The sequence below is a fragment of the Aythya ferina genome, assembly GCF_964211825.1.
Source record: "Aythya ferina genome assembly, chromosome: 18".
NCBI lineage: Eukaryota > Metazoa > Chordata > Aves > Anseriformes > Anatidae > Aythya > Aythya ferina.
The window spans coordinates 12991925-13005239 of record NC_140317.1 but is presented as its reverse complement, the minus strand read 5'-3'; the positions used below and the strand labels follow the sequence as shown (position 1 = coordinate 13005239).

At 53.7% G+C, this 13315-nt stretch overlaps 1 protein-coding gene across 1 annotated transcript; it reads left to right on the top strand.

Annotated features, from left to right (window-relative positions):
* The first annotated feature begins 3358 nt into the window (after positions 1-3358).
* Positions 3359-12286, top strand: P4HB (prolyl 4-hydroxylase subunit beta). Its single transcript, XM_084492439.1, has 11 exons — positions 3359-3574; positions 3726-3932; positions 4698-4831; positions 5049-5186; positions 7870-7974; positions 8253-8378; positions 8770-8970; positions 9608-9728; positions 9949-10130; positions 10579-10665; positions 11210-12286. Exons 1-11 carry the CDS (start codon positions 3391-3393, stop codon positions 11291-11293), a joined length of 1569 nt encoding a protein of 522 aa, XP_084348565.1. The 5' UTR covers positions 3359-3390; the 3' UTR covers positions 11294-12286.
* Positions 12287-13315: the final 1029 nt, after the last annotated feature.

The following is a 13315-nucleotide window of genomic DNA, read 5'->3' as shown; positions in this document are numbered from 1 at the left end:
GCTCTGTTCTTTATGGCCTGCGGTATGAGGGGTGAGAAGGGGAAAGAGGGAAAACAGCGGGTGTGAGGCAGTGAGGGGACGCCTCCTGCCAGCTGAGAGCAGCAGATTCTGAGCCCTGGCCTGCCCGCAGCCTGCCTGCAGCAGCGAGGTGATTCCTGTGCAGGGGAAGGGGGGAAGCAGCGGGAGGGACAGCAGAACCCGGGGGAGGTGATGTGTGGTGAGAGCCTGGGGGGTTACGGAGCACGCGGTGTTTGTGCTGTGGGTAAGGAACTTCACGGGGGAACTGGGAAACACTGAAAGGAATCCACAGCACTGCAGAAGCCTTAGAGATGGCTCAGCCCTGCTCCTGCGCTCAAGGACTCGCAATGGGAAGTGAGAGCTCCAGACACGAGAGGGAAACGACGGTGCTGAGAGCCAGGGCCCCTTCTGGCCCCAGAAAGCTGCCAGGGCTGCCTGAGGCTGCAGCGGGAGGAGACGTCACTCGGAGCCCAAAGGAAAGTGCCAGGACCCAGCGACAGCAGGGCAGGAGCCACCTGCAGCCGGGGGGGAAGTGCTGCCGGCACCCTCACGGCCTGCGCCTGCCTCACGCCTCGCTTCTGCCTCATCCCCCCCCGGTTGAGCCCAGCCGGGCGCTGCGGCCGCCTCCCCCCGTGCAGCGGGGCCCGAGGGGCAGCGCCGCAGGCACCCAGGCGTCACCCTCCCAGTGTCGGTTAGCGCCAGCCCAGATGTGCCGATAAAACGAACAAAGGCTCCTTGTGGCGGCCCCCAACAGCCGCTCTGCGGGCAGTTACTGTCAGGGCCGGCTCCTGTCTGACGCAATCTCCGGCTCTTTGGCAAGTTTTCCCAAACGGCCGACGTTGGCGTTGCTGCCAGATGGGTCCTGCGTTGGGGGTGGCGGGGGGTGAGGTCGGGGGGCTGCCGGGGGCTGCCGTGGCTCAGCGGTCACTGCCCAGCTCCCCCCAGGGTGCGGTGCTGGCCGCAGGGCTGCTGGCCGGGCTCTCCCTCCTGGCAGCCGAACCCCCACTGTGCACTGGGACAAACCCCGAGGGGCTCTGCTCGGGCGTGGTGGCTGGGTGGGCCACGGGATTCTCCCTGCTCGTGGCTTCCAAGCAGAGGCCTCAGCCCTTTCCAGGAGCTGCACCTCGTAAACCTTGGCTCTGCGTTTGCACAACGGCGGGGCCGGGCTGCTCTTCTGGTTTGGCGGCTGCTCGCAGTGCAGCAGCTCCATCTTTGACAGCGCAGCGGCTGTGAAGCTGCAGAGCTGCAGGTCCCCGGGCGTGGCGGGGTGCACGCACCTCTACTCAAACGGCAGCCTGGGAAAGCTGAGGTCGGGGGAGAGGTGACATTAAATCCTGGGTGGTGCTCGATGTTACGGGCCTGGCCCTCCTGCACTGGCTGGTTGGGTTTGGAAGTCGAGGGCTGCTCTGTCCCAGGCTATGGGCCCAGCAGGGAACAAGAGAGCAGAGGAAGCATCCTGTACACAGCCAGGCCAGGCAGTGCCCCACCTGTGCAACTTTGGTGTTTGTAGCCACAGCAGCAGAGGGATGTTTAAAGGGATCTGAAGAGAGAAGTGTACTGTTCATGGAATGCTGGAACACGGCTGTAAGGATGCCACACTCAATGGGGAAAGGCTCCCCACCAGCACCCAAAAGAACAAGAGGGCTGCAGCACGCCTGAGATGTCAGAGGGCCCCATCTGCCTCACCAGCACCGCTGAGCAAACACCAGCAGCCTGGCCCCACAGGTGGGCCCCACCGGCAGCACTGACGTGTGGCAGCGCAGCAGCTCCCTGCCTTGAATCCCACAAACTGCTGGCAGCAGCAAACACCACTCTGGCTGCTGGCAAACCCTGCCTCCAGCACCACCGGGTGAAGCTTTTCTGGCACGAGCTGCCTGAGCTCAGAGCCCAGCCCCTACACAAGGGAGCACCCCCCACCTCACCCTGCTTGCAGGTAGGAGCCGTTCGCTCAGGGCAGCGGCTCCCAAACACTCTTTTGTGTGGAACCAGCCCAGGCAGCCAAGTGTGAATGCAGGATCTTTTTGGCAGCAGCTGATTCCCCACCCTGGCTGCCCGACATGCCTGGGCCTGCAGCCCTGTGTGGCGTGCTCAAGGTGTTGGCTGCTGCTTTGCCAATGGCACCTTCGTCACCTAGAGTTAACCTGGATTCTTTCTGGGCCACAGCAAGGCGCCCAGCCCTGTTCCCAGCCAGAGCTCCCAGAAAGGCACCTGCTCGTGGTGCCTGTAGAGAGCCCAGGCGGTCAGGGAGCTGGGGAGCGCCGTGCTCCCAGCCCTGCTGGCCTTGGGCATTCGTGGCCCAGCCCTCGTGAGGGGAAGAACGGAGAGCAAAGAGCAGATCTCGCTGCTCCTTGGACTCGCTGATCCCCGCGGGTCCCTTCCAACTCAGCCGTTCTCTGACTCCCCAGCAGTTGCCATGCCGGCAGCTCGGCAGGGCGCGGCCGGGCAGCGGGGCCGGCTCCTGCACCGCCCTTATCAGCGGGCAGGGGGGTGCCGGCGGTGCCCTCGGCCACCCGCCCGCTGCCAACGCCGCAGCCAAAGGCCGGGCGCGCTCCCCGCGGGGGGGGGGGCAGGGAGAGGCTCTCGTGCCCCGCTGGGGCCTGCGGCAGCCCTGAGCCCGCGGCGGCCCCGCACGAGGCGCGCAGGGCCCGGCACCCACCGGGCCCCGGGGCTCGAGGCCTCTGCTCCCCGCGCGGGGTCGCCCCGCCGGTGCCGCGGGCCCGAGCCGTGAGGAGGCCGCCGGGCGTCAGCGGCACCCGGGGGCCCCTCTGCGCCTCGGCGGGCGGCCGGGAGGGGTCCGGCGGCTTCCTGGAGCCGGGACCGTCCCGCAGCGGACCCGGGGGTCCCGGCCCGGCCCCGGCCCCGCCGCCCGCCCCGGGCCTGGCGCCACGTGCCCGCGGGCCCCGCGGCGGCGGCGAGGCGCGCGGCGGCGGCAGCGCTTCCGCTTCCGGCCGGGTCAGAGGGCGGCGGCCGCGGCCCAGTCAGATCGCACCACGCGCGTCTGGCCGCGCGCAGGCGCAGTGCCGCCCGCCGGGGCCGCCCCACTGCCACGTCCGAGGACGGGCGGCCGCCGACTGGGCGCGGGCGGCCGCGCGAGACGGCGGCGCCGACCAATGGGAGCCGCCGCAGCGAGGAGAGGGACCAATGGCGGCCCGGCGGCGGCGCGGCCGGCCCGGCGGCCAACCCGCGGCGGCGGGCGGGGGGCGCGCCCGGCGCGCCGGCCAATGGGAGCCGCGCGGCCGGCCCCGAGCCAATGGCGGGCGGCGGCGGCGCCAGCGCGGCGCGGCCAATGGGGCGCGGCGGCGGCGGGGGGAGGCGGGTTTATAAGCGGAGGCGGCGCCGCGGCCGCCCCGTCCCGGCCCGTCCCGTCCCGCCATGGCCGCGCTGCCGCCCGCGATCGCGGCGCTGCTGCTGCTGCTCTGCCTCCACCCCGCGCTGCCCCGCGCCGAGCCGGGCCCCGGCGGGCAGGAGGCGGAGGAGGAGGACGGCGTCCTGGTGCTGCGCGCAGCCTCCTTCGAGCGGGCGCTGGCGGCGCACCGGTACCTGCTCGTCGAGTTCTGTGAGCGGGGGACGGGCCGGGGGGGCGGGGGGCCGAGGGGGTGGCGGTGGTGGTGGTAGTGGGCCGGGGCCGGGGCCGGGGGGCGGTGGTGTCGGGCCGGGGGCGCGGGGCCGGTCCCGTCCGGTCCGTGACGGCCCCGCCCCGCCCGCAGACGCGCCGTGGTGCGGGCACTGCAAGGCGCTGGCCCCCGAGTACGCGAAGGCGGCGGCGAAGCTGCGCGCGGAGGGCTCGGAGATCCGCCTGGCCAAGGTGGACGCCACCGAGGAGTCGGAGCTGGCGCAGCAGTTCGGCGTGCGCGGGTACCCCACCATCAAGTTCTTCCGCAACGGCGACCGGGCGGCCCCCCGCGAGTACACAGGTGAGCGCCGGGGGCAGAGGGCGGCGACGTGGCACCGGGCCCCGCGCGGCGCCGCTCCGGGGCCGGACAAGGTCCACGGCGAGCTCCTGGGAGCGCAGCCTGCTGTGCCCGGCACGGCACGTGAGCGGGGCCACGCGTGCTGCGCCTGGGAGGGGGGTGGAGGGGGTGGGGGGGCCTCTAACAGCACCCAGCACGGGGAGCGGTGGGCACAGGCAGAGCCGTCCTGCTGGAGGGAAGCAGAGCGCTCCCAGCCTGTGCTGTGCCTTGGCTTGACCCGGCTCAATCAGCGTGGCACCAAGAGGTGAAAAGTGCCTGAGCGGCTGGGTAAAGGGCCACGCAGAAAGCTTGAGACAAAAGGGTAATCGAGAATTAGCACAGCAGAGATGAGCCGTGTGAAGCCCCGTGGTTCAGGGCTCTGAGAATAACCTGCAGAGCGCTGAATCTTGAAAGGAAGCCACGGCACGTTTCCCTGAAACAGCAGCAGTATCTCAGCAGTTCTCTGTTGCTGATCAAAGTCTAAGAGCATGCTTGGGCTAGACCAGTTGTGAGAAGAGTGGATTCCTGAGAGCCCTTGCACAGTGACTTGACAATTATGGATGCACTTAATTATGCTAGGAGGGGAGAGAAAGAGTTGCGTAAACGATATCTCAGCTTTTCCCCAAGCTACCAGCCAGCTGCTGAGCAGTCTCTCTGAAGACTTAGGATTTTTGTATTCTTAGTCAGGGGATAAAAAGTGCATTGGTGTTCTCTATCTTTCTGGTGTAGCTGGCAGAGAAGCAGATGACATTGTCAGCTGGCTGAAGAAACGCACCGGCCCGGCTGCAACTACTCTGACAGATGTTGCTGCAGCAGAGACGTTGGTGGACTCCAATGAAGTGGCTGTCATCGGCTTCTTTAAGGTAGAGTTGGTGCTTCCCTCTGCGCAGCTCTTGTGTATGTTCAGCGCCTTTCCTGCTTCTGCCCCATGGGGATCCGACAGCTGGGGAAGGCTCCTCATAAGTTGTGAAACACTTGCTGTCCTGTCCTACTTGATCTTCAAGTTCTCTGGCTGGTAAGCCCTGGGATGTTTATGCTCTGGTTTGTGTCTCATGTGAAACGCTTTCCTTTATTCCCCAGGATTTGACATCAGAGGCTGCTAAGGAGTTTTTGTTGGCGGCAGAATCTGTGGATGACATTCCTTTTGGGATTTCCTCCAGTGACGATGTCTTTTCCAAGTACCAGCTTAGCAAAGACGGAGTGGTCCTCTTCAAGAAGGTACGGGGTGGTGCAAACGTTACCACCACAACTTGAATCTTTTTCCTTGTCTTACCTCTTCTATAAGAACTAGATTTAAGAGGGTGCTCCTGGATGAAACTTCAGAAGATTCGGTGCTGTGTCTAATTTCCAAGCCTTTTCCAAGCCTCAGAGACTGGAGGAGGGGGGAAAAGCCGAGTCCATGGTCCTGTTTGGGGGCAATTGGAGCCAAGTCCCTTGGCAGGGAGCAGTAGGCTGGGGAGTGGCCTTTGGACGGCAGAGGGCGGCCTCGGCAGCTCCCTGGCTCTGTGTGGCCTCTGAGCTTTGTGTTCAGAACGTTTCTTCACTTTCACTTTCCTGTTTCTCGAGTTTCTGGCTGCAGTGCGGTGACGGTCAACACAATCTTTAAAATACTTATGGCTGTAACTAATGTCTTCTGTGTCCCTTCTTGAGTTTTAAAGGCCTTTAACAGAACGATAGCCAAGTTCTTGATGACTTGCCGTGATATTCTGTTAGATTGTGGCTTAACGAAGTTGCTTTAAATGCACCCATTACTGAGCTCTGCAGTCAGTTGATGGCTGCTTCCAGGAGTTCTGTCTCATTGCTGTGGGCTCTGCTGCACAGCGATTACAGCAAAGTTCCTAAGAGGATTTGCAGCTTCAGCTGACAAGGCTGGGGCTGTTGGATTATGTGTGAAGGGACATTGGTCATCTACAGAATCGGAAATAAACTTCCTGATGTCATCTTGTCTATTAAAAGCCAAGATGTGGGGATGTAATTTTAAGCTTGAGAAGACAAGTCGAGGTTTCTTAGATTGGGTTGTACTGCACAGATGGGTGCAGCAAGGTAGGATAGAGTGCAGCTGTGGGTTCCAACTGATGTGTAATCTAATCACAGTTGTCAGTCTGGCCTAAGACAGGCTAAAGAACTTAATGAATTCCTACTTTATTCTTCTTCCAGCTGAAATAGCTTGTCTCATTTCACTATACATCTGAAATTGTAGTTAACTTTGTGGTGTGAAGTCAGAGGGTTCCTCAGATTAAAATGGTCAAGGGTGCAAGTAGACTATCGTAGGATCAGAGAATAGTTTGGGTTGGAAAGGACCTCAAAGATAATCTAGTTTGAACCTCCCTGTCATGGACAGGGATGTCTTCCCCTAGACCAGGTTGCTCAAAGCCCCATCCAGCTGTTTTCTGGCTAACAAGTTTGAGATGATCTCCAGTTGATCTCACAACTGGAGAAGCTGGGGCTGGGGTAGGACAGCAGTATTTGGATTTGGCTGAATTACTACCTGTACCTTGCTGCTCCTGCAGGTACAGCTTTTGGTATGTGACTCCTGTGTATACTCTATTCATGGGTAATACCCGGCTGAAATAGCTCCTTGTTGAAGGACATGAAAAGTTAAGAAAAATCCTTGCAAACACAAGTCCAAATAGAAATGTTCTGTTAAAACCATCTCTTCGGTAGCTGCAGGGAGTAGTAGCATCTGGTTCTGAGTTCAGAGCAACTGAGGATGTTGCCTTAAGTGGCTAGGATGCAGCCAGCACTAACAGGTGGTCACGCTGGGTTTACTCTGTTACCTGTGCTACCCATTTTTACATGCTTAGTTCTATGCAGTGCATTCCACGGTCTTAGGTGGCTAAGCAACCAAATGGAATTGTGTGGATTTGATCTGATGTACTGTCTTCTGACACTGGTAGTCATTGTAATGTGCCATGAGAGTTCTAAAATGTCTCCAGTCTCCCACAGACCAAGGTGAAAATGAGCACCAGTGGTAACCAAATACAGCATAAGAACTGACCTGCCTTTTATTTTACCAGCAGTCCTGATTTTGGACTTTGGCTCAGAGTCCTGTGGTTAGCTGAGTTTAAATCAAGAGGGTTTGTTGGCCCTTGTGGCTCATCGTTCTTGCCTTATTCTTTGTGTGCCTTATCCATGCTTCCAAAGACCTTCAAACAACTGCTTTGAAGGCTTTAAGGACATGAGCATTACTCTGGAAAGTAACTTCATTGCCATGTTAAAATGTTTAGTGTTTTGCTCAGCTTTTCAGCTGTGACTTTTTTGCTTCCTCTAGTAGAAGGTTACCTGAGTCCACTATCTTGCTTCTGCCAGTAACTTGAGGGTTGCTGTGCCGTGGGACTGCTGTGTTGTTCTGCACATCCTCTCTTTAACCTTGATGTTCCTTTAAAGCTATTTCCATCTCCAGGCTGTTGGCTGGTTTCTGAGAATCCTGACCAGATGCAGGTGTTGGTCTGATATAAGAAGGGATTTGGCACCTACAGTGCAATGTGTTGAACGTGTGCTGTCTGCTGTAACGATAGAGGCTGAACCAACTGTGTAGAGCTCAGTAAGCTGCTCCTTCCACAGCACGGTGAGGCTTTGCTGTCAGACTTCTTTCATAGCACTGGCCAGTTAACGTGTGTGTATCTACTCTGGTGCTGCAAACTCCTAAGCAGGAAGCTGTCCGTGCTGTGGAAGCTCCTCACTGGTCTACCTAATGCCTTTTACAGTGCCGTGAGGCTGCTACAAAAAGTCCTTCTTGGTGACCCGTTTCACAAGTGTTTTCATGCTTCTGCAGAAAATTAAGCTGTAAGCTGGATGTCTGGCTAGCTGTTAGGGAGTGACTTAAAACTGCTTGCCAGGAGGAAGAGAACCTTGATTCGCTCTCTGTGTGAAAATGTGGTGACCATATTTTTCTTTGCAGTTTGATGAAGGCCGTAACAACTTTGAAGGAGATCTCACAAAAGATAACTTACTGAACTTCATCAAGTCTAATCAGTTGCCTCTGGTTATAGAGTTCACTGAACAGGTAGGTGCTTAGATATTTGAGGCCTTTCCGTAGCTACTGTATTAATGCAACAAAGTTTAAAATGTAGATTCAGCTCTTAGCTTGGAGCTGGAACTAGTTTGATATTATGGAGTGGTCAAATATTGCTTATGCTAGAGCTGAATCAAGTGAAGGAAGAACACAAGAGAAAGGAGGTATAAGCTTGCTGTTCAAAGCAGTCCTGCAGTATTCTGACTTCTGTGGTCTAATGAGAATAGCAGAGTGAAGTTTTATTTTCGGTTTTATTTTCTACTCCTCAGACTGCTCCTAAAATCTTCGGAGGAGAGATCAAGACTCATATTCTGCTGTTCTTACCAAAAAGTGTGTCTGACTATCAAGGGAAACTGGATAATTTCAAGAGCGCAGCTGGAAGCTTCAAAGGGAAGGTAAGATGGATGGCTGGGACTATGAATTATGTGACCACCTCCTACAGAGCTGTAACACTCTGCCTATACCCACTTAACAGCTGTGGAGGAAGACTTGAAGCTAGCACTTCCTCTGCCTCTCTTGGTAGTAGGCGTCTGAGTCACTGGCTTGTATAACCGATTAAGGAATAGTAGTTAACTTATGACTTTCCTTCTAGATTTGACTTAAACATTGATGCCAGGCTTGCACACGTGCTGCTTAAAGCATTGCAGCTTTAGCATGCGTGCTGTGACAGGGTGCCCTCCTAACAGGCTTAGCTGTTTAGCTCTTGTCTAGCTCTACGAGTGTCTGTATAAAGTATCTTTAGCCAAGAGATACCTGTCCTCATCATGTTATCTCTTTCCTCCGAAGATCCTGTTCATCTTCATAGACAGTGACCACAGTGACAATCAAAGGATTTTGGAGTTCTTTGGCCTAAAGAAAGAAGAATGTCCAGCTGTACGTCTGATCACCCTGGAGGAAGAAATGACCAAATACAAACCTGAATCAGATGACCTCACAGCAGACAAGATCAGAGAGTTCTGTAATAAATTCCTGGAGGGCAAGATCAAGGTAACAATGCTGCTAATGCTAAACTTACTGGCTGAGCAAGTGCTCAAAATGCTCTCTGTGAAGAGCTGTATGAAATGTGCAAATCACCCAACTGATGTACAGGATATCTAGCAGCCTTTGTGCTGAAAATAGTGTAAAACCATTGGGACATGAAGACAGTAGGAAAGCAAGTTACATGCTGGTACCTGAGTACAATTGAGGTCTGCTCTTCCTGCTTCTTGGAGCTGTGCTGTTCTTTCTGCTCATGAGCCAAGGAAGGTACTAACTTGCATGGCACAGTTAAAAGAGCTCTTGGCTCTAATTTGGTGGAGGTAGTTACATGCATGTGACTCCAGCAGTGACTGTGTAGCTAAGCTCTGTCCTTAGAGAATAACATTGTGGGAAGGAAACAGTATTGCTGCCAGAGCTGAAACTGCATTTCTTCCCACACAAGAGCACCCATTTTCACACTTCGGAGTGGGGAGTAAACTTTATATTAGCAGAAGAGGAAGTGACTGATGTATCCGATTTGCTTGTAGTCTATGACTGGAGGCACTTTGGTATGGTTAACTCAGGCTTTCCAGCCTATGTCATTGATGGACATTCCAAGTAGCTGTACAGCAGATTGCGTGTGTCTGAATTTCACTTTCTATTCCAGCCCCATCTGATGAGCCAAGATCTTCCTGAAGACTGGGACAAACAGCCTGTCAAAGTTCTAGTTGGGAAGAATTTTGAAGAAGTTGCTTTTGATGAGAATAAGAACGTTTTTGTGGAGTTCTGTACGTATTTTTCAACAACAAATTCCAAGTAACTGGTATAAAAGGAATGCCAAAATACTTCACGACCAGGACTGGGGAGAAAGCATCTTACAGAGTCTAAGCCACAAAGGGAGCGCATCAGTTGAAAACAAATGTGAACTCTTGTCTGGAGTGGGGTCTAGGTGGTGTGTGGTGTTAAATTGTTGGGCTGTTGGTGCTAAATATGTTTGTTAATTAACAGATGCCCCCTGGTGTGGTCACTGTAAGCAGCTGGCTCCTATCTGGGACAAGCTGGGAGAGACCTACAGGGACCATGAGAACATTGTCATTGCCAAGATGGATTCAACAGCCAATGAAGTAGAAGCAGTGAAAATCCACAGCTTTCCCACACTCAAGTTCTTCCCTGCAGGCTCTGGCAGAAATGTAAGAAGGCAGCTGACACTCTTACAGATCAAATAATGAGGGAGCACTAGATATGCTGAATTGCCTATTTGAGTTCCTTTTTAGACAGGCTTGTGGGAGGGCTTTCCCTTCTGTAGGGATAGAACACATCAGGTCTACAGGACATCTGAGACCCTTTTGGGAGGGGGGCTGGGTTGTAGGAAACAGTTTGGGGATGGGAAGTGGGAGTGGGGAAAAGAGGAAGTATAGCAGAAGACAGTGTGCTCATCTGCAGGCTATTCTCTCCTCGCAGTGATCTCTGAAGTCTAGTGGCTGAGCTGTTTTCCTTCGTCTCATATGGGTGAAGGTGAATTTTTAAATTCCCTTTTGCTTGGCATGTTAACTGTTGCTCAGAAAGATAATTCTCCTTTCCAGGTGTGTGGTTCTGTAGGTGCATGTAACAGTTATCTTGATGTGTTTTCCTGTGTAGGTAATTGACTATAATGGGGAGAGGACGCTAGAAGGATTCAAAAAATTCTTGGAGAGTGGAGGACAGGATGGGGCAGCAGCTGATGATGTGAGTAATATAAATTAATACAGTACTCTAGCTCTGCAAAATGCAGAGTATGGGTTGCTTTGGGTGGAGTGACCAAATCCTAAGCCCTGAAGATCCTGGGTTATGTGGCAGGAAAAGGGTATTGGTGAGCAAAAGTGTCCACATCATAAAATGTGACCCGTCAATTCACTTGCAGCCTGGCTAGCCACTGGCCTGTTGTAATGGACTCCTTTTATTAAGAATACTTGAGGTGGGTGTGAAATAAATGCCTCTTGAGAGGCTAAAATACCAAGAGCATGGAAACTATTGGTACAATAACCTCTAAACTTAAAACAGGCTGCCTCTGGTCATTGTGCAAACTGCTGGTGTATGTAGGGCTTGTTCTTTAAGAGCTCTTGCTTGCTGCTTTTCAGAGGGTTCTAACATGTAACTTCCTACACTGACTACTCCTGGTAGTCTCTGGATGTCTTGTTGACATGGCAGCAGCAAATATGTTAGAGAAACTGTTGTTTTTGGATCTGACTAATATGCCAGAAACAAGTAGTTATCTTTGTCTACTACACAGGATCTGGAGGATCTGGAGACAGATGAAGAAACAGACCTTGAGGAAGGTGATGATGAGCAGAAAATCCAAAAGGATGAGTTGTAAAGAAGACTGATCTACATCACCCAAAAATCAGACACTAAATTGGCTGCTGTTACGCAGCCCAGTGAGTCAGAAACCCATTAAGATTTAAAACAGAAGGTGAATGACTGGAAATCCAGGGATTGGCTTTTAAAGTAACACTTCACCCTCACTTCTCTTTACACTTGACTATCTTTTTCTTTCACTTTCGAAAAGGGATCTGTCACTAGGTAGCCAGCCCTGCCAGCTGGGTTCATTCTTTTTTTTATTGTGATGTACTTTTTTTGTACACAGCTTTTTGTTTCAAGTATTCTGTTCTTCTGGATAGAAGCAGGTTGTGAAGTGGTAGCATGAGTTTAATAGCCCAACATTTTGGAGCCTTGCCACTAATACCTTCCAAGAAAGCTTTTTCCCTTTTATCTTTGAAAACTAAAGCCTGTAGCTGATTTTTACCACCTGGCAGGTTCCTTATTGGTCTCAGCTGTTCTTCCCTGGAGCCTTCATCTGTAAGGGAAGAAGGATTAGGCTGACTGCATCAGTCCTGGTTGGAAGGTGGTTATGAAGGTGCTTCTCTTCATGTAGGCCAGCTTTTCCCTGTACTTTAAGACATTTGGAGATGACTGTTTGAAACACCTGGAAGGGTGGAATACTATGTGCACTGGCTGTGGGAGGCTCTGAGGGTGGAGGTGATTGCTGGCTTACCAGCTTAGATGAGACCTAGCTGTGTTGCCATCCTTTTGATCAAATGCGAGACTATTTTGCAGTCACTTTACATGCATTATTTTGAATGGGTTGACCAGGAAGGTGGGGGGTGGGAGGGCCTGATTAAAAACACATCAAATGCAAAACAAACATGGGACTTAAAACATGGGACTTAAAATTACTGGGTTTGGGGGAGGAACTTGAACAAGGGAGTGCCTCAAAGGCCTGATCAGTGTCAGGCTTGCTCTTAGCATTCCGCTATAATAACATTGGAACTGCATTTGTTGGCCAAATAAAGTTGAGATTTTAATACTACTCTGTCTCCATCTATTGGGACCCGGAAGAAATATTTGGACCTGAGCTGGAAGAAGATCAGAGTTCCAGGCTGGTTCTCAAGTGATTCTTCCAAAGTGGTGTTAGAAAAGACCATCAGCTTTTCAAGCTCTTGCTAGATGCTGTATTAAATGAGCTGTTGGAGGTACACAATTACCAGCTCTGCAAGCAGTAAGCATGCATTGGCGGGGCTGCTGAGTGTAAGCTGCTCTGCCTGCCAGCTGGCTTGGGGTGGTGGGACCTCATTGCTCCTGAGCAGTTAACCAAGGAATTTGCCTACAGGGGAACCTGGGACTGCCCCTAGTGCTGCTACTCAGGCTCACATGATCCAGTGAGCCACGCTGCTATTTCCACACCAGTCACTTACTGCTGAAAATATTTTTGTAAGGAAATATGCTATAAATGTCACATGGGGAGGCCTAGTGAATCTGGAGGGCACCTCAGGAGGCTACCGGTGCCAATCACCTAATGTGGGTGCACTGGAATGGTAGAACACAAATGTGGCACAACACTGGGCTCTGACCTGCTGCAGTTACCTGGGAGCAAGGACCCTTCTTGGTCCTGTTCTGGTGTGCAGCAGTGCTGGGGCTGCTGATAAATGCTGTGACACCTGAAGAGGGCAGGGGCTCTCTGGCCTCCAAAGGCTGGCTGTCAGCAGCAGCTTTGAATAAGAAAGCTGCTTTGCATTTTGAGGGAGGAGAGAAAGAGAAGTGAGTACAAATTTCCATGGGAGTGCTCCTGCCTAGAAATCACCTCAAAAAAGTCCATTTTGAGGAGTGACTAAAAGCGTAAACAAGACTGCCACTCTGTGGCGGTTCTCTTTTGTTTATAGTCTGAGACCTGCTCAGAGGAGGGGAGCTTTTCTCATGCACCACGGCTGCTCTTGGTGGAGCAGGGCTCCATGGGACGCATCTTGTGTACACAACTCGTCGCTGCTGCGAGACAGCAGGCTGCAAGTGTTCTGTCTTGGCAGCAGCCAGTTCAGCCTTCTGTTGTGTGGTGCCTGAAGCA

What these genes read in the sequence shown, in the direction of transcription:
- P4HB (XM_084492439.1), top strand. Translation starts at nt 3,391, where the DNA reads ATGGCCGCGCTGCCGCCCGCGATCGCGGCGCTGCTGCTGCTGCTCTGC. An exon ending in CTGGAAGCTTCAAAGGGAAG is followed by an intron (nt 8,379 to 8,769) that starts GTAAGATGGATG and finishes TTTCCTCCGAAG; the next exon opens with ATCCTGTTCATCTTCATAGA. An exon ending in CTGCAGGCTCTGGCAGAAAT is followed by an intron (nt 10,131 to 10,578) that starts GTAAGAAGGCAG and finishes TTTCCTGTGTAG; the next exon opens with GTAATTGACTATAATGGGGA.